General features: G+C 48.7%; 1 protein-coding gene across 1 annotated transcript in view; it reads right to left on the bottom strand.

Annotated features, from left to right (window-relative positions):
• rapgef1b (Rap guanine nucleotide exchange factor (GEF) 1b) overlaps positions 1-7,313 on the bottom strand; it is an 85,000-nt gene extending 77,687 nt beyond the window's left edge. The window contains 1 exon segment of the mRNA XM_064943266.1: positions 7,039-7,313. Within this exon segment, the coding sequence (XP_064799338.1) occupies positions 7,039-7,222 (184 nt within the window). The 5' untranslated portion in view covers positions 7,223-7,313.
• Between the last annotated feature and the right edge of the window lie 12,253 nt (positions 7,314-19,566).

The raw sequence follows: 19,566 nt of genomic DNA, 5'->3' as shown, positions 1-19,566 counted from the left end.
ATATAGATTAATTTTCGATAATGTCAACATAGAATAATTAGGTACAGCAGTCCATTTCCCTTCTGACACAGCAGGAACGTGCGGAGAAGTGACAATATGCACTAAAAACCATTTAAAACCTCGAGTGATGGAGTAGCCACTGTTAACCATGAAAAATGAGTGATGTAGGTGAAAACAGTGGCAGTGATAGCCATGGAAAGGAGCAGCTTTCAACAAATAAATTATTGATAAAAAGGGTTAAACTGTTTCAGTAATTTGGAAGTGGTTTGGCTTCTTGAAGTCCGACAAAGAGCAGAGCAATGTTCGGTGCAAATTGTGCCGTAGACAGGTGGCTAAGAAGTCTGGTAATACGACAGACCTTTTTCAACATCTGAAGCAAAATCACTCTTTGGAACATGCAGGAAGTTTGAGATTGTGCCACGGTATTGATAAACGCCCCTCAAGCTCCAGCCAATCTAGGGATGTTTGCCCAAAGCAGTCAATACTGACATCGCTTATGCCATACAGGCAAACATCAAAAAGACGTCACAAATGCTGATATGCATTGCTAACGACATGCTACCAATTAGCACAGTCAAAAAGGAAGGTTTCAAGAGGGTTTCATTGACCCCAGGTACGTGCTCCCTGGCTGCAAACATGGAACAATTTTCCTTCAAGTATAATTTTGTGTGTAACTCACATCGTTTAAAAAACAATGTAACCTTTATTTAACTAGGCAAGTCAATTAAGAACAACTTCTTATTTACAATGACGGCCTAGGAACAGTGGGTTAACTGCCTTGTTCAGGGGTAGAATGACACATTCTGGCTCAACGCTCTAACCAGTTTGTTCAGGCATTATTGAATTTTAAGCAGATATGCAACTTTTAAACATTATATGTATTTTTTTATTTTACCTTTATTTAACTAGGCAAGTCAGTTAAGAACAAATTCTGATTTTCAATGACGGCCTAGGAACAGTGGGTTAACTGCCTGTTCAGGGGCAGAACGACAGATTTGTACCTTATCAGCTCGGGCGTTTGAACTTGCAACCTTCTGGTTACTAGTCCAACACTAACCACTAGGCTACCCTGCCGCACCATTAATATTGTGATGATTATCGTTATTGAATGAAGAAAATATATAGATATCATAATAATTTATCTACCATATCACCCAGCCCTACGTTGTAGATTCCGACGATTCCGACGAATTGAGGCTGTTCTAAGGGCAAAGGAGGGTGAAACTCAACTCATGTTTTATACAGTCAGAGTATGTGCGCACTCAATGTGGACCCAAACCAAGTAAATTACTGATTATCCAAAGACAGAGAGGTGAAAGTCAAAAGTGATAGAGATGGTAACATTTCCTGAGCAAAAAGCACAACGGTTAGTGGTTATGCACCTATATCAGCACTTGCAGCCATGATATTGGCAGGCAGGGACCCACCTGTACTGCTGCGTGGGTCAGCTTTGGTTGCAGTGAGGGTTATAGTGACTGTCAAACTACTGTACTAGCTAGCGGGTTTTCAGATCTCCCACCAGTCTGTCTGACACAGACTACTACTCACACACTGCTGAGCCCCAATTAGCCTCACCACCACAGCTGAGGTGATTGCACAGGCCACGATGGGCACGCACGCACACACACACACACAAACAAACAGGGGTCTTCAAACACTCTTTACCACCTGCCAGGTTAAACGCAGCAGCAAAGTTTCATTAGGCTTCATGGCGCACGGCGTGTTTTCAAAACATGGCATTACGCCACTCTGTGCTATGTAATTACACGATGGACTCAACCACCTCAATCATGGAGCCTCTTCTCTCCATACAAGCCTAGCAGCACACCTGGGTCTCTAGGTTCACACACTGCTAACTGGCTGAGCCGAAGAGGCAATGATTACGAAGCTAAATAAAAAGGGCTAATATGGCTAACGCTCAATATTGTAAATGTTGCTGCTACCTTTCACATAGCACAGATTGACAAGGCCACCGACTAGTAGTTTGAGACTCCCCAAACAAAACTGACCAAGAACAAGTGAAATCAATGGTTTTCAGTTTATATTTTTTGGGGGAATAGCCTAACCAAAATTTTTACCAAAAAACAGTTTCTGAAGTTGGTGGATGTACAGATGGATGAAACAGTGAGACAACTCAGTGTTGAGAGCCTAGGCACATGCAGTCTAGTCTGGGCAGGCTGTAGAGAGCTGTGGCTAGTGGCCTCCTCTGGCTGGCTGGGTCCACCCTAGACTTCAGCACAGCAAATGAGCACCTTCACAAAAGCCACACTACACAAAAAACCTAGGGAGGAATGTCCCCAGCGCTTCATTTCTGCCAGCACTTCTATTTTTCTTTACATAAAAGCTCTAAAACAGGATGGCTTTGACAGGCTGGTCTTTGAGAAGAAAAGAACACAAGAGCCAGGTTTGTCCATCCATCCCCCAAAAAAGAAAAATGCAAGCATGGATACATTTAGCACAAGAACAAATAGGCCTGCTGAGGTACAATGGTGAAGTATTTTTCATTTGGCTTTATATTTAAGTCATTTAGCAGACACTTTTCCAAAGCATTTTACAGGAGCAATTCGGGTTAAGTGCCTTGCTCAAGGTAACTTACATTTTTAGTAGAATTTACCATGAAAGGCTTGCCAAAAATGCGGAGTTCTAAAAAAAGTATGTAAAAATAGTCAAACAAGAAATAAAATATACAAGAATCAGGCTATATACAGTACCAGATCAATGTGCATTGAGTTTGTCTTGTGTTCAGTACCGCCAAACTCTTGAAACATCATTTAACCAAACACGTCACTGTAGCCGTCAAATGACAGCAATCCCTGTTGATGCGACCATGTGAGTTGGTTTACCTGGCTGTTCCTCATCTAGTTCTCCCTGTAAAGAGGACTCTGTATCTTCAGCAGAGCCTTGGCTCTTCCAGCTTAAGTTTCCCATCCAGGAGACCTGAAGTCCTCTGATCAGAGACTTGGTCCAGGTCGTCCAGTTTGATTCAACTGTGAGCTTGTTCTGTCCAACCACTGTTTGCAGTCACCTCAATGGAATGTAGGCAACCTAGGCTAGATGATCACCACCCACCAATTTACAGAGTAAAAATTATTTCACAACTGTTGTTTACAGTCAAGCCACCGCTGTGTGATGAACTCCACAGTTCATTTAGAATGTGAATTGGCCAATCTTCTGTCTATGACTGTCAGTCATAATAATCAGTCACTGAACTTGCGTCCCATGACTCTGCTTGACTCAGACCACACAACATGGGCTGAAATATCAAAAATAGAACAGCCTTAACGATGAGCTGGATCAAAAGTTTCCTCCAATCACAAGAGGTTGAAGAATAATCTAGTTAAAGTCTTGAGAAATATGTCCACAGTCACGTACTCTCGTCTCCTTCAGCAGTGTTTCTCAATAAACACGTCAGGACAATCATCAGTCCATGACAGTCTGTATCAGTGACGTCCAGAGAAGGCTTGATTGAATATTGATTGACATTTAGACCACAGGGGTCGCAAGGACCGGGTCCATGATGTGAACACAGTGATCAAATCACTCGCCCTGCTGCATCAGATGACAGAACACCCCGGAAAACCAGGAAGTCACTGGAACAAGGGTGGATGCTGGATGTTGCACAACCCGTGTGAGAAGTCGCTTCAGTGCTAAAAGCTCCTGTACAAGAGTGGATCCATAAAGAGAAGATGGTTGTGACTCCAGGAAACATTTATTATAGGGCTCCACAACTGACGCCAGAAATCCAACAGTGAGTGTGTCCTTCAGTAGCTACTAAAAAACATTTTGGCCATGAAAATGTTCTGTTGGAGAAAGGCTGCTTTCCTCCAGTGTAGTCTTCAGCGCTGCATCGCTCTCCTCCATCCATTTGTTTGTAACTCCATTCCCACCCGGCCTCCAGTCTCCGCCCTCCCAGTCTCCCTCTCAACACACTTGTGCGCTCCTAAACACATAATTACAGCCCATGTAGGCCTATAGGGTAAATGCAAGTCTCATTACAAGGGTGAGTAAAAATACTTCATTTCCACCAAACCTCAACATTGCAGCACCAGGGCTTATAGCTGAGGACCCTGGTAGTCAGCAAAATGTAGATGAACCCTGTGAGACACCTTATAGTCATAACCAGAGCTTCTAAATACATGACTCTGGTCATATCAATAACAGATACTCTGTACCCCATTTGTTTGTAGAACACTAGAGATGGGAGAATACTGTCTGTGTCTGTCTATATAGTGTAGCAAAGAGGCAAAATATCTGTGATACATTTTTTTATGCAGTCAGCAGTCACTGTGCTACCTGCTCATCCAGATGACTTGTTGCCTGGTCTATAAGGCGTGTGCGTGCATGCGCACGCACACACACACACACACACAGCTGGGGGTAAGGCAGGCAGAGTGGCTAAAATAGGGAACTGATGTTCCGCTGAGGCCGGCAGCTCCATTGGCTCTGTCCAATCAGGGAGAAGTCACTGAGCTAATTATAAAGCCTGGAGGGGTAGTGGTGGATGTGGCAGACATATGAGCAATATGTCTGGAACATCAAATCGCAATAAACTCACATTTTCTAATCGCAATACATATAGAATCGCAGTACATATCATATCGGCACCTAAGTATCTATGGGGGAAATAGCCTGAAACAACCTACTCCTAGATAGAGTCAAACGAACAGTCCAGCCCAATGCTGCTCACCACCCCCACCTGCTCACCACCCCCACCTAGTCTGTGACAAACTGGACCCAAACTACAAGTCTCTTTATACGGTGAAGGATGTTGAAATCCCTTGCTGGCCTATTTCACCAAAGGTGTAGAAGTTGTTTAAATTTTACTAACTAAAAATATAGCCTTGAGAACAACTGTCACAGCAACAAACATTTACAGGTGCAAAAAGGAAAAATCAACAGGCCGTCACACACACACAGCTTGTAGTAGTACAATGGATCCCCATTCATTCGAAAGCACTTCAAAACAGCATTGAGGACCCCTTTCCTTCATCAGTTTACCCTAGTGCTAAGGGTGCTAGTACAGTGCAATGCATTTCTTGCTCGCTCTTTGCCAACAATGCAGTACTGCATTTAAAAAAAAGTTGAGTACAACAAAAACACACAAGAAATATAAATAAGTAGAACACAACAAACACACACACACTTAATTCTTCCTCCACCCAGTTAATGTTCTCACTGTGGGAGGAAAACACTAGGATGTGAGATTGGCTTCCTGCTGTTGTTAGCTTTTGGGCGACACCAGAGGCACAGCATTTGTTACTGTTGAAGCCGTCCTAGTGAACGGGTGGTGTGTGTGTGTGTAAGATTGGGTTGCAGTCAGGACAGCCACCCTCTGGATGCCATCCCTAGTGCCTTCAGCAGACAAAAACACAGAACATTTCCAAACAGGTGATGGTGTTTCTCCCCACTGGGCCTGAGACAGCAGCAGCAGGACACTGTGACCATGGCGAAAACGGAGCGTGTTGATGTGGCCTGTGACATCAGTGCAAACACCAGTGACAACGAATCGGTCAGAATAATAATAGGCTAGCAAACTACCCCAGTGTCATATGTAAGCACACACTCTTCCTATCTGCTTCAGTTCAAGTACTGCCCTGTCTGTCAAGGAATTGGTTAAATGATCTCCTCTTAACCATGAGACTGAGCTATCGGAAGTCTCCTTAGGGCCCACACACCATAAACACTCTGCTACACACCCAGTCTGTATGCCACTGGTGAGCATCTGCCTCCATTGTTTCCGTGTTGCACATGCCAGGCCTAGTCCCGGTTTCCAGCATAGTCTGTTGCTCTTCCCTGGGGGGGGGGGGGGGCGCAATACAGTGTCTGGGATCGATGGGCACACGTGCAACAGAAAGTGATGTTCAAGCAGCTGACCCGGTAAACACGAGCAGGTAGCAAAGGCCCAAGAGACTAGCCAGACAGCCCCCCACTTACGGCATTCACTCATGGGTCAGAAAACTATTACTATACTTTATTTGTGGGCAAAACACGACCTTTAAAGTCACATCTCTCTCTCTCTGTGTGCACATCACGGCAGCTCAGCCAATCCATGGCTACTGCCATAACAACTAATTGACCAACAATCAGAAACTTTACCTCTGTTTGGAGTACTCTCTCTCCATGGACAACACTCACACCCCCGCCCAGTGAGCTGCAGGCATCACCGCCCAAGGTTGAGAGGCGAAACCCGGAGACAGCTGGAGGGGTGGAATACTAGTAGGGAAATAGTTTCAAAAGCGGTGTCAGAACCACCTCTGTTTACATCCCATTGCACTGAACACCGTGTGTATTGATATGCTTTATATTGCACACTGTTAACGTTTTCATCCCAATGTGGATATACCGTCAATAGTGTGCCAGACTGCTCGAAAAGCAGAAATGCCACGTTCACAATGGAAAGTCAATTTGACAACACATGGAGTGTGTGATATTACTCCGATTTGATTGAAACCCCATTTACAGCTGGTGGGTTAATAAATTGAGTGCGCTAAAGTTACGGAGCCAGCTTGCAAGGTAATTGGCTACCACACGAGACACGCTTGCCAGCTGTGTGGTCCCACTGTTTTTATCATCCATCCAGGCAGCGGATAACTACCGTTTTCTTCAACGGGCTAAGCTAACCTTAGGTATGAAACATCTGAAAAAGGAGAAAGGGTAAATTGATGAAGCTGATAACTAATGTTTACAGTCATTACTTCGACTACTTAGCCAAATATAAGATTGCTGCTTAAGATACGTAAGGTAAAGAGCTCGCACGGGCTAGCTGGAATGTTGGCTAACTAGCTAGCTTTTCTATGCCGCTATCCCGACTCACATCTTTAGCATGGAACACCCGTTTGTTCGACTGGATAAGACAGAAGACCAATCTCCTACACACAAGCACGGCTAGCAAAAAGCGTGTCCTATGTGTGCCGGACAAAATTTGAAGACCCCTGAACGAGACTCTCAAACCGGGCCTACCCATCCCCAATATGTGATATCCCAGTACCTGACTTTGTGCAGGGGTATGATGAGAGGCCAGTCGGCTGGGTTGCTTACCTTGCTTACTCTCTATTTTCCCCGACATTTCGTAACCAGCAGTGATTTCACTCGCTGTAAAAATAAAAAACTTAACTAGCCAGAAGCCAACGCGTCTCCCTCGATTATTCCTGTATTCTTGTCTCACATGTGTCAGTAAGATAAATTCGTTGGAGGTACGAGACCAGATTTGTGGCACACACATCGATGTGTGAAACTGTTTCTGTCGGTCTCCAAGCAATTTTCACTGAGAGGAGAGTCCAACACAGGAGCGCTGCCTTGACCCCGCACGTCCTCGGCATGATGCACAACTGCACCTCCTCGCGCATGGAATTAGCTACGTCATTCTGTCAACAAGAAGGATTTCAATGGAAAGTGCCCCCTGTGGCAACAACCTGTGAAGCATTTTGGGCAAGTTAGAGCTGACCAATACAATAAAACAGTTTATAACAATACTCCAACCAAATACAATAGGCGTATACATTTGTATTTAGGTGTATTTGAAATCTTTATAAAGTCAACCTTGGCTGTATATATAACTGTTGTCAGGGTGCCCTCTACTGGATATTTTGTAAAGTTTAAGTATTATATATTATAAATCATAGAATATACTGTATGTGGTTGCTCAGTGTCTGTCAACCCTGGTGGCCCTAACACACAATCATATGCCTACTTAAAGGACATAATCCTGGTTTAGTGCATAAATTAAAGCACTCACAAAGCAGTCCTCCTCCAGTCTTCCTGCACTGAGTCTCCATTGGAAGAGGACTGCACTGAAGTAGTCAGTGTTTTTTTATTGTTTTTATTTCACCTTTATTTAACCAGGTAGGCAAGTTGAGAACAAGTTCTCCTTTACAATTGCGACCTGGCCAAGATAAAGCAAAGCAGTTCGACACATACAACGACACAGAGTTACACATGGAGTAAAACAAACATACAGTCAATAATACAGTATAAACAAGTCTATATACGATGTGAGCAAATGAGGTGAGATAAGGGAGGTAAAGGCAAAAAAGGCCATGGTGGCAAAGTAAATACAATATAGCAAGTAAAACACTGGAATGGTAGATTTGCAATGGAAGAATGTGCAAAGTAGAAATAAAAATAATGGGGTGCAAAGGAGCAAAATTAATTAATTAATTAAATACAGTAGGGAAAGAGGTAGTTGTTTGGGCTAAATTATAAGTATTATAAGTAGTCAGTGTAAGGATGCTCTTATCTTCTTGTTCTGAATAATTTATATGACTGGCAGAGTGGATCTGTGTTCCATCCTATCAGTGTTGAGTGATCTGGGTCATCCTTTACCCACCCGCTGATCTCCTGAGGGGCCAGGGATGAAGAATGGAGTGGAATCTTGGACCTCAAGCTGAGAGGTTGACATGGACATGACTCAAGCTTTTCTCCCAAATCTTCTGCATTTCTGGTATATCACTGTTGAGTTATAGTACATTGTCCTATCAATGTGTGGTGCCAATTGTAATTGCGGCAGATATATTTGCACTGTGAGAGGAGTGTACTAAGTCACAGGCAGCAGGTCTGCCTTCTAACTGTAGGTGGTGTGCGTGTGTGTGTGTGTGTGTGTGTGTGTGTGTGTGTGTGTGTGTGTGTGTGTGTGTGTGTGTGTGTGTGTGTGTGTGTGTGTGTGTGTGTGTGTGTGTGTGTGTGTGTACACTGTGTTTGGAGTGCATTTCCAGGGGCTATGGTGAAATCCCAGAGAGGAAAAACGGAACAGTGAGTTCCTGAGTAGAGACTATCCTGTCAGGACAGGATAGCGCTCTGCTCATTCACAGAATGATTGTCTGCGAGTTAGCTGCTTCCCTATGGGTGCCTCAACATACAGCACAGCTAATGCCTCTGCCAGTTTCTTCTACGTATCTCTAAGCTCCTGCTATTTACTCCATATCACTGAGTGATTAGTCATTCCATTCAATATTGTTCACATTATTTATTTTGATTGTCACCCACGGTGTTGTTCATTCGCTGCAGGTAAGATTTGTTTGATAGTGTCACCCACAATGTGATTTTTTATGTAGAGACGTTAGTGTACTTTGTAAAGTGGTGTGGCGTGTAGTAGATATGACCAACTTTGCCCAGGGACTTTTTTAGGAAAGAGAGGAAAGAGAAAGTAGAATATTGATGATGATATTTATATATATCAGTGTAGTCAACTCAAGGGTTGGTCCCTGTATTAATAAGGGTATTTTCCCCAGAGCATTACGGGTACTGTATTCCAGTGTTAGGCAATCCTGGTCCTGGTACATGATGCTACAGCCACATTTAATCCAAACAGTGACAATGTAACATACTTTGGCCTTTCCGCTTCTAGTGATCACCTGGTGGTGTGATGGTTTGTCGCCATTTTTGGTAGAATCAAAGATTGTACAGTCATGTTTCCAGTTTTCACCCTTTTGCTAGAACCAGAAGAGAATAGCTACTGGCGAACACCTAGGGGCCACACTTTGACAACACACTCTTAGTGACAAAAAAAAGACAGATGAAAAGCAAAGCACTGACATTATTTTATTTTCCACCAAGCGGTGCTCAAGTTCTGCGTTAGATCCATCTATGTTTAGACCGGGACTGCACTGAGTCTCCATTGGAGGAGGACTGCACTGAGTCTCCATTGGAGGAGGACTGCACTGAGTCTCCATTGGAGGAGGACTGCACTGAGTGTCCATTGGAGGAGGACTGCACTGAGTCTCCATTGGAGGAGGACTGCACTGAGTCTCCATTGGAGGAGGACTGCACTGAGTCTCCATTGGAGGAGGACTGCACTGAGTGTCCATTGGAGGAGGACTGCACTGAGTGTCCATTGGAGGAGGACTGCACTGAGTCTCCATTGGAGGAGGACTGCACTGAGTGTCCATTGGAGGAGGACTGCACTGAGTGTCCATTGGAGGAGGACTGCACTGAGTCTCCATTGGAGGAGGACTGCACTGAGTCTCCATTGGAGGAGGACTGCACTGAGTGTCCATTGGAGGAGGACTGCACTGAGTGTCCATTGGAGGAGGACTGCACTGAGTCTCCATTGGAGGAGGACTGCACTGAGTCTCCATTGGAGGAGGACTGCACTGAGTCTCCATTGGAGGAGGACTGCACTGAGTCTCCATTGGAGGAGGACTGCACTGAGTGTCCATTGGAGGAGGACTGCACTGAGTCTCCATTGGAGGAGGACTGCACTGAGTGTCCATTGGAGGAGGACTGCACTGAGTCTCCATTGGAGGAGGACTGCACTGAGTCTCCATTGGAGGAGGATTGCACTGAGTGTCCATTGGAGGAGGACTGCACTGAGTGTCCATTGGAGGAGGACTGCACTGAGTCTCCATTGGAGGAGGACTGCACTGAGTCTCCATTGGAGGAGGACTGCACTGAGTCTCCATTGGAGGAGGACTGCACTGAGTCTCCATTGGAGGAGGACTGCACTGAGTGTCCATTGGAGGAGGACTGCACTGAGTCTCCATTGGAGGAGGACTGCACTGAGTGTCCATTGGAGGAGGACTGCACTGAGTCTCCATTGGAGGAGGACTGCACTGAGTCTCCATTGGAGGAGGACTGCACTGAGTCTCCATTGGAGGAGATTGGATTGGATTCAGTATGACCCGGTTTCAGAACAATAACAGTACTGTATACTGTTACTATGGTAATAACATCTAATTAAACCTCTAACCCCCCCACCCCAAGGAAGTAGTATTGTAAGAACTTTCTGATTATTCAAATGGAAAAGTCTAAATGGAATCCTTGGGAAGTCCTAACTCTGATATCATACCGTTGAAGTTTACCACGGTTAGGGTTTAGGGTCAGGACGTCCCAAGGATCCCGGATAGCACTAACCATATTCAAAGTGCCTGTTCTCACATAATGTGATAAATCAGACTATTATCCTGCTTTAACGAGACTGTGAGAAGTTTGGGTATGGTTTGTGGTCAGAGGTTTAAATTCAACTTTATGGATCAAATAATTGGTTAATCAGGGGTGATGTGGAAGTTCCAGAGATGGACTGGTTTTGGTTCTGACTGCGGGACTGACCTATTCTGGATCTGTTTTACAGAAGGCCACCAGTAGATAACAAGTGGTTTAGTCTGGATCTCTGGAGCATAGTGAGCCTGTTTTTAGAATAGTAGGATGTTAGTACAGAGGGAGCAGAGAGACGTAGCCTAAGATTGATCTCCACGATGGTGAGCGTAGAATGGAGAGCTTAAACCCAGTTTAGGTGTCCGTTAACCTTGGGCTAGCCACCTGGGACTCTCTCTCCCTCCCACATCAGAGAGATGCAGAGAGAGGGAGGGGTCAGTGGGGCTTAGAAAGACTGAATACATTTTCAGAAGGAGAAAAAAAACACTCAACAACAAATGGAGTCCTCTGTCTTTGGCCCCTCTGCAATGACACGCCATCGACTGCATTTCTCAGAAGCATTTTGTTCAATGGCGGAATTAAGATAAACGGCCCAAGATAGCGTTGGGGGAGGTTTGAACCCTAGCCGATACAGCCAGGAGATTGGAGGGTTGAGCCGTGGGCAAAGAGGATGAAGTGTCTAGGTTAGAACCCACTCAATACTGCATGAGAGTAGAGTACTCCGTCACTGACACAAGCATACATACATACATACATACAGATACACATGGAGACAAGGTCAGGGGATGAGGAGCAGAGCTATTGAAAGCCACTTACACACACATAGATATACGTGCAAGGTCACACGCACTGTATGAAATACTATTTTTACACACCTATTCACAGACAGACAAAGACACAAAGGTTAAAAGAATCTCTCACACCCAGCCTCTCTGACATACACACATACAGTACACATACACACACTCACACAGGCTCTAACACAGGAATTATTTCTGTACTGAGCCAGGCATTGTGTTGCTGCTCTTTGCAGCGCTACGGGGTGGTGGCCCTGCCTGGCTTTTGGAGAGCAGAGCTGCTTTTCAGGATCTCTCTGTCCTATCGCCCTGACAGTGGGGATTCTCTCTCTCTCTCGGTCTCTGTCTCTCTCCCTCCGTGGAACGTTCAAATAGTGGGATTGACCCCTCTCTGTGGTTTTCGTCACCAGACCTCCTGACTGACATTTCACTCCGAGAGCAGAGCAGAGGGAGGCCTGCAACCAGGCCAAGCTCTAGGCCCCGTAGGAACCCTCAGTCTCAGAGGTCATTGGAAGAAAACCAGGGTGGGACACAGACCAAGGTCTACAGGCCATAGAGTGGCAACGGCCCCAAGACACATCCCTGTGGTACATCTCCACTTAACTCTCTCCACTCATTTAGTAAATGTCATCCATTCATCCTGTCCTTTATTCAGCTATGCAGGACGGAAGCATTAATGAAGCATTTGAAGTCGCCTCTAAAGGCCACCTCTGCCATACAGGACACCCCCCTAGGCAACATAGATTTTATTTGGAATTCAAGAAAAAAAATTGTACGATTATATATTTTATTAACAATACAAAACATAGACATAGAAACGACAACATCATACAAACATCAACTATATTCCACCTGCCCAGACCCACTAGCACACACCCCCATCTCCAGCGCTGCATCACTTTCCACCACATGGCCTGAAACTGCATCATGTTGTTTCTCTCAGTAGCCCACGCACTTTCAATATTTAAATACTAAATCATTTGATTTTTTCCATTGTGTTAATGATGGTGGATTTATTGATTTAAAAGTTTTTAGAATATGTTTTTTCAAGATGTGTGATGAAAAGAGAATCCTCCAAGACATTGCGTATCTCACTACACCCCCATATACTATGTCTTGAAATATGCAGACAAACGGATTAAAAGTATGTTTACATGACAGCCAACTTTCTAGCTCCGCCCACATCTTTCGGACTTTATAGTAACCCCAGAAAACATGGATTATTGAGTCATTATTAGTTTTACATTTAAGACGTGACTCTGCCATGGTGCTGTAGAATTTCTGAATTTTGTCTCTTGTGTAATACATTAGTTTATACTTTAATTTCCTTAGTTATGCTCCAACTTTCCCTCCATCTTTTTCCAACATCAGTTCTTTTTAAGTCTTAGTTCCAATAGTAAAAATAATTCTAGAGATTGTCAGTTGGATATGCTCCCTGCAAGGTTTTCTATATCTTCCCTATTATTTTGTTTGGAATTTAATTAAACTATACACTTTGGGTGAGTGCCGATGGCAAAAAACAACAAGCAAGGGCCTCAAAATGTTTTTTTTTTAACAGGGGCAGGGTGGCCTGTAGAGGCTGTGGGTCTGTAGAGGCAGGAGGGTCTGGGTCTAGAATCAGGGAGTCTGTAGAGGCAAGGGGAGTCTGTAGAGGCAAGGGGAGTCTGTAGAGGCAAGGGGAGTCTGTAGAGGGAGGGGGAGTCTGTAGAGGCAAGGGGAGTCTGTAGAGGCAAGGGGAGTCTGTAGAGGCAAGGGGAGTCTGTAGAGGCAAGGGGAGTCTGTAGAGGGAGGGGGAGTCTGTAGAGGGAGGGGGAGTCTGTAGAGGCAAGGGGTCTGTAAAGGCAAGGGGTCTGTAGAGGCAAGGGGTCTGTAGAGGGAGGGGGGGTCTGTAGAGGCAAGGGGAGACTGTAGAGGCAAGGGGAGTCTGTAGAGGCAAGGGGAGTCTGTAGAGGCAAGGGGAGTCTGTAGAGGCAAGGGGAGACTGTAGAGGCAAGGGGAGTCTGTAGAGGCAAGGGGAGTCTGTAGAAGCAAGGGGAGTCTGTAGAAGCGAGGGGAGTCTGTAGAGGCATGGGGTCTGTAGAGGCAATGGGCATCTGTAGAGGCAAGAGGAGTCTGTAGAGGCAAGGGGAGTCTGTAGCGGGAGGGGGAGTCTGTAGAAGCAAGGGGAGTCTGTAGAAGCGAGGGGAGTCTGTAGAGGCATGGGGTCTGTAGAGGCAATGGGCATCTGTAGAGGCAAGGGGAGTCTGTAGAGGCAAGGGGTCTGTAGAGGCAAGGGGAGTCTGTAGAGGCAAGGGTTCTGTAGACGCAAGGGGAGTCTGTAGAAGCAAGGGGAGTCTGTAGAAGCGAGGGGAGTCTGTAGAGGCAAGGGTTCTGTAGAGGCAAGGGGAGTCTGTAGAGGCAAGGGGAGTCTGTAGCGGGAGGGGGAGTCTGTAGAGGCAAGGGGAGACTGTAGCGGGAGGGGGAGTCTGTAGAGGCAAGGGGAGTCTGTAGCGGGAGGGGGAGTCTGTAGAGGCAAGGGGAGTCTGTAGAGGCAAGGGGAGTCTGTAGAAGCAAGGGGAGTCTGTAGAAGCGAGGGGAGTCTGTAGAGGCATGGGGTCTGTAGAGGCAATGGGCATCTGTAGAGGCAAGGGGAGTCTGTAGAGGCAAGGGGAGTCTGTAGCGGGAGGGGGAGTCTGTAGAGGCAAGGGGAGACTGTAGAGGCAAGGGGAGTCTGTAGAGGCAAGGGGAGTCTGTAGAAGCAAGGGGAGTTTGTAGAAGCGAGGGGAGTCTGTAGAGGCATGGGGTCTGTAGAGGCAATGGGCATCTGTAGAGGCAAGGGGAGTCTGTAGAGGCAAGGGGTCTGTAGACGCAAGGGTTCTGTAGACGCAAGGGTTCTGTAGAGGCATGGGGTCTGTAGAGGCATGGGGTCTGTAGAGGCAAGGGGTCTGTAGAGGCAAGGGGAGTCTGTAGAGGCAAGGGGTCTGTAGAGGCAAGGGGAGTCTGTAGAGGCAAGGGGTCTGTAGAGGCAAGAGGAGTCTGTAGAGGCAAGGGGAGTCTGTAGAGGCAAGGGGAGTCTGTAGAGGCAAGGGGAGTCTGTAGAGGCATGGGGTCTGTAGAGGCAAGGGGAGTCTGTAGAGGCATGGGGTCTGTAGAGCTAAGGGGAGTCTGTAGAGGCAAGGGGTCTGTAGAGGCAAGGGGAGTCCGTAGAGGCATGGGGTCTGTAGAGGCATGGGGTCTGTAGAGGCATGGGGTCTGTAGAGGCAAGGGATCTGTAGAGGGAGGGGGTCTGTGGGTCTGTAGAGGCAAGGGGAGTCTGTAGAGGCATGGGGTCTGTAGAGGCATGGGGTCTGTAGAGCTAAGGGGAGTCTGTAGAGGCAAGGGGTCTGTAGAGGCAAGGGGAGTCCGTAGAGGCATGGGGTCTGTAGAGCTAAGGGAGTCTGTAGAGGCAAGGGGTCTGTAGAGGCAAGGGGAGTCCGTAGAGGCATGGGGTCTGTAGAGGCATGGGGTCTGTAGAGGCATGGGGTCTGTAGAGGCATGGGGTCTGTAGAGGCAAGGGGTCTGTAGAGGGAGGGGGGTCTGTGGGTCTGTAGAGGCAAGGGGAGTCTGTAGAGGCATGGGGTCTGTAGAGGCATGGGGTCTGTAGAGGGAGGGGGTCTGTTTGTCTGTAGAGGCAAGGGGAGTCTGTAGAGGCATGGGTCTGTAGAGGCATGGGGGCTGTAGAGGGGGGTCTGTTTGTCTGTAGAGGCAAGGGGAGTCTGTAGAGGCAAGGGTCTGTAGAGGCATGGGGTCTGTAGAGGTAGGGGGGGTCTGTGGGTCTGTAGAGGCAAGGGGAGTCTGTAGAAGCATGGGGTCTGTAGAGCTAAGGGGAGTCTGTAGAGGCATGGGGTCTGTAGAGGCAAGGGGAGTCTGTAGAGGCATGGGGTCTGTAGAGGCATGGGGAGTTTTTAGAGGAAAGCGGGTCTGTAGAGGTAAGGGGAGTCTGTAGAGGCAAGGGGAGTCTGTAGAGGCAAGGGGAGTCTGTAGAGGCAAGGGGAGTCTGTAGAGGCAAGGGGAGTCTGTAGAGGCAAGGGGATTCTGTAGAGGCAAGGGGTCTGTAGAGGCAAGGAGAGTCTGTAGAGGCAAGGGGAGTCTGTAGAGGCAAGGGGAGTCTGTAGAGGCAAGGGGAGTCTGTAGAGGCAAGGGGTCTGTAGAGGCAAGGGGAGTCTGTAGAGGCAAGGGGAGTCTGTAGAAGCAAGGGGAGTCTGTAGAAGCGAGGGGAGTCTGTAGAGGCATGGGGTCTGTAGAGGCAATGGGCATCTGTAGAGGCAAGGGGAGTCTGTAGCGGGAGGGGGAGTCTGTAGAGGCAAGGGGAGACTGTAGAGGCAAGGGGAGTCTGTAGAGGCAAGGGGAGTCTGTAGAAGCAAGGGGAGTCTGTAGAAGCGAGGGGAGTCTGTAGAGGCATGGGGTCTGTAGAGGCAATGGGCATCTGTAGAGGCAAGGGGAGTCTGTAGAGGCAAGGGGAGTCTGTAGAAGCAAGGGTTCTATAGACGCAAGGGGAGTCTGTAGAAGCAAGGGGAGTCTGTAGAAGCGAGGGGAGTCTGTAGAGGCAAGGGTTCTGTAGAGGCAAGGGGAGTCTGTAGAAGCAAGGGGAGTCTGTAGAAGCGAGGGGAGTCTGTAGAGGCATGGGGTCTGTAGAGGCAATGGGCATCTGTAGAGGCAAGGGGAGTCTGTAGAGGCAAGGGGAGTCTGTAGCGGGAGGGGGAGTCTGTAGAGGCAAGGGGAGACTGTAGAGGCAAGGGGAGTCTGTAGAGGCAAGGGGAGTCTGTAGAGGCAAGGGGAGTCTGTAGAGGCAAGGGGAGTCTGTAGAAGCAAGGGGAGTCTGTAGAAGCGAGGGGAGTCTGTAGAGGCAAGGGGTCTGTAGAGGCAAGGGGTCTGTAGACGCAAGGGTTCTGTAGACGCAAGGGTTCTGTAGAGGCATGGGGTCTGTAGAGGCATGGGGTCTGTAGAGGCATGGGGTCTGTAGAGGCAAGGGGAGTCTGTAGAGGCAAGGGGTCTGTAGAGGCAAGAGGAGTCTGTAGAGGCAAGGGGAGTCTGTAGAGGCAAGGGGAGTCTGTAGAGGCAAGGGGAGTCTGTAGAGGCATGGGGTCTGTAGAGGCAAGGGGAGTCTGTAGAGGCATGGGGTCTGTAGAGCTAAGGGGAGTCTGTAGAGGCAAGGGGTGTGTGGAGGCAAGGGGAGTCCGTAGAGGCATGGGGTCTGTAGAGCTAAGGGGAGTCTGTAGAGGCAAGGGGTCTGTAGAGGCAAGGGGAGTCCTTAGAGGCATGGGGTCTGTAGAGGCATGGGGTCTGTAGAGGCATGGGGTCTGTAGAGGCAAGGGGTCTGTAGAGGGAGGGGGTCTGTGGGTCTGTAGAGGCAAGGGGAGTCTGTAGAGGCATGGGGTCTGTAGAGGCATGGGGTCTGTAGAGCTAAGGGGAGTCTGTAGAGGCAAGGGGTCTGTAGAGGCAAGGGGAGTCCGTAGAGGCATGGGGTCTGTAGAGCTAAGGGGAGTCTGTAGAGGCAAGGGGTCTGTAGAGGCAAGGGGAGTCCGTAGAGGCATGGGGTCTGTAGAGGCATGGGGTCTGTAGAGGCATGGGGTCTGTAGAGGGAGGGGTCTGTTTGTCTGTAGAGGCAAGGGGTCTGTAGAGGCAAGGGGTCTGTAGAGGCATGGGGTCTGTAGAGCTAAGGGGAGTCTGTAGTGGCATGGGGTCTGTAGAGGCAAGGGGAGTCTGTAGAGGCATGGGGTCTGTAGAGGCATGGGGAGTTTTTAGAGGAAAGCGGGTCTGTAGAGGCAAGGGGAGTCTGTAGAGGCAAGGGGAGTCTGTAGAGGCAAGGGGAGTCTGTAGAGGCAAGGGGAGTCTGTAGAGGCAAGGGGAGTCTGTAGAGGCAAGGGGAGTCTGTAGAGGCAAGGGGAGTCTGTAGAGGCAAGGGGTCTGTAGAGGCAAGGGGTCTGTAGAGGCAAGGAGAGTCTGTAGAGGCAAGGGGAGTCTGTAGAGGCAAGGGTAGTCTGTAGAGGCAAGGGGAGTCTGTAGAGGCAAGGGGTCTGTAGAGGCAAGGGGAGTCTGTAGAGGCAAGGGGAGTCTGTAGAAGCAAGGGGAGTCTGTAGAAGCGAGGGGAGTCTGTAGAGGCATGGGGTCTGTAGAGGCAATGGGCTTCTGTAGAGGCAAGGGGAGTCTGTAGAGGCAAGGGGAGTCTGTAGCGGGAGGGGGAGTCTGTAGAGGCAAGGGGAGACTGTAGAGGCAAGGGGAGTCTGTAGAGGCAAGGGGAGTCTGTAGAGGCAAGGGGTCTGTAGAAGGGGAGAGGGGTCTGTAGAGGCATGGGGTCTGTAGAGGCAATGGGCATCTGTAGAGGCAAGGGGAGTCTGTAGAGGCAAGGGGAGTCTGTAGAAGCAAGGGTTCTGTAGACGCAAGGGGAGTCTGTAGAAGCGAGGGGAGTCTGTAGAGGCAAGGGTTCTGTAGAGGCAAGGGGAGTCTGTAGAAGCAAGGGGAGTCTGTAGAAGCGAGGGGAGTCTGTAGAGGCATGGGGTCTGTAGAGGCAATGGGCATCTGTAGAGGCAAGGGGAGTCTGTAGAGGCAAGGGGAGTCTGTAGCGGGAGGGGGAGTCTGTAGAGGCAAGGGGAGACTGTAGAGGCAAGGGGAGTCTGTAGAGGCAAGGGGAGTCTGTAGAGGCAAGGGGAGTCTGTAGAAGCAAGGGGAGTCTGTAGAAGCGAGGGGAGTCTGTAGAGGCATGGGGTCTGTAGACGCAATGGGCATCTGTAGAGGCAAGGGGAGTCTGTAGAGGCAAGGGGTCTGTAGAGGCAAGGGGTCTGTAGACGCAAGGGTTCTGTAGACGCAAGGGTTCTGTAGAGGCATGGGGTCTGTAGAGGCAAGGGGTCTGTAGAGGCAAGGGGAGTCTGTAGAGGCAAGGGGTCTGTAGAGGCAAGGGGAGTCTGTAGAGGCAAGGGGTCTGTAGAGGCAAGAGGAGTCTGTAGAGGCAAGGGGAGTCTGTAGAGGCAAGGGGAGTCTGTAGAGGCAAGGGGAGTCTGTAGAGGCATGGGGTCTGTAGAGGCAAGGGGAGTCTGTAGAGGCAAGGGTTCTGTAGACGCAAGGGGAGTCTGTAGAAGCAAGGGGAGTCTGTAGAAGCGAGGGGAGTCTGTAGAGGCAAGGGTTCTGTAGAGGCAATGGGCATCTGTAGAGGCAAGGGGAGTCTGTAGAGGCAAGGGGAGTCTGTAGCGGGAGGGGGAGTCTGTAGAGGCAAGGGGTCTGTAGGGGGGGGAGTCTGTAGAGGCAAGGGGAGTCTGTAGAGGCAAGGGGAGTCTGTAGAGGCAAGGGGAGTCTGTAGAAGCAAGGGGAGTCTGTAGAGGCAAGGGGAGTCTGTAGAGGCAAGGGGTCTGTAGAGGCAAGGGGAGTCTGTAGAGGCAAGGGGAGTCTGTAGAGGCATGGGGTCTGTAGGGGAGGGGTCTGTAGAGGCAAGGGGAGACTGTAGAGGCAAGGGGTCTGTAGAGGCAAGGGGAGTCTGTAGAAGCAAGGGGTCTGTAGAGGCGAGGGGAGTCTGTAGAGGCATGGGGTCTGTAGAGGCAATGGGCATCTGTAGAGGCAAGGGGAGTCTGTAGAGGCAAGGGGTCTGTAGAGGCAAGGGGTCTGTAGACGCAAGGGTTCTGTAGACGCAAGGGTTCTGTAGAGGCATGGGGTCTGTAGAGGCATGGGGTCTGTAGAGGCTGTAGAGGCAAGGGGTCTGTAGAGGCAAGGGGAGTCTGTAGAGGCAAGGGGTCTGTGTAGAGGTCAAGGGGGGAGTCTGTAGAGGCAAGGGGTCTGTAGAGGCAAGGGGAGTCTGTAGAGGCAAGGGGTCTGTAGAGGCAAGGGGAGTCTGTAGAGGCAAGGGGAGTCTGTAGAGGCAAGGGGAGTCTGTAGAGGCATGGGGTCTGTAGAG

The sequence above is a fragment of the Oncorhynchus masou genome, chromosome 28 (genome assembly GCF_036934945.1).
Source record: "Oncorhynchus masou masou isolate Uvic2021 chromosome 28, UVic_Omas_1.1, whole genome shotgun sequence".
NCBI lineage: Eukaryota > Metazoa > Chordata > Actinopteri > Salmoniformes > Salmonidae > Oncorhynchus > Oncorhynchus masou.
This window is presented reverse-complemented; position numbering and strand designations above follow the sequence as displayed.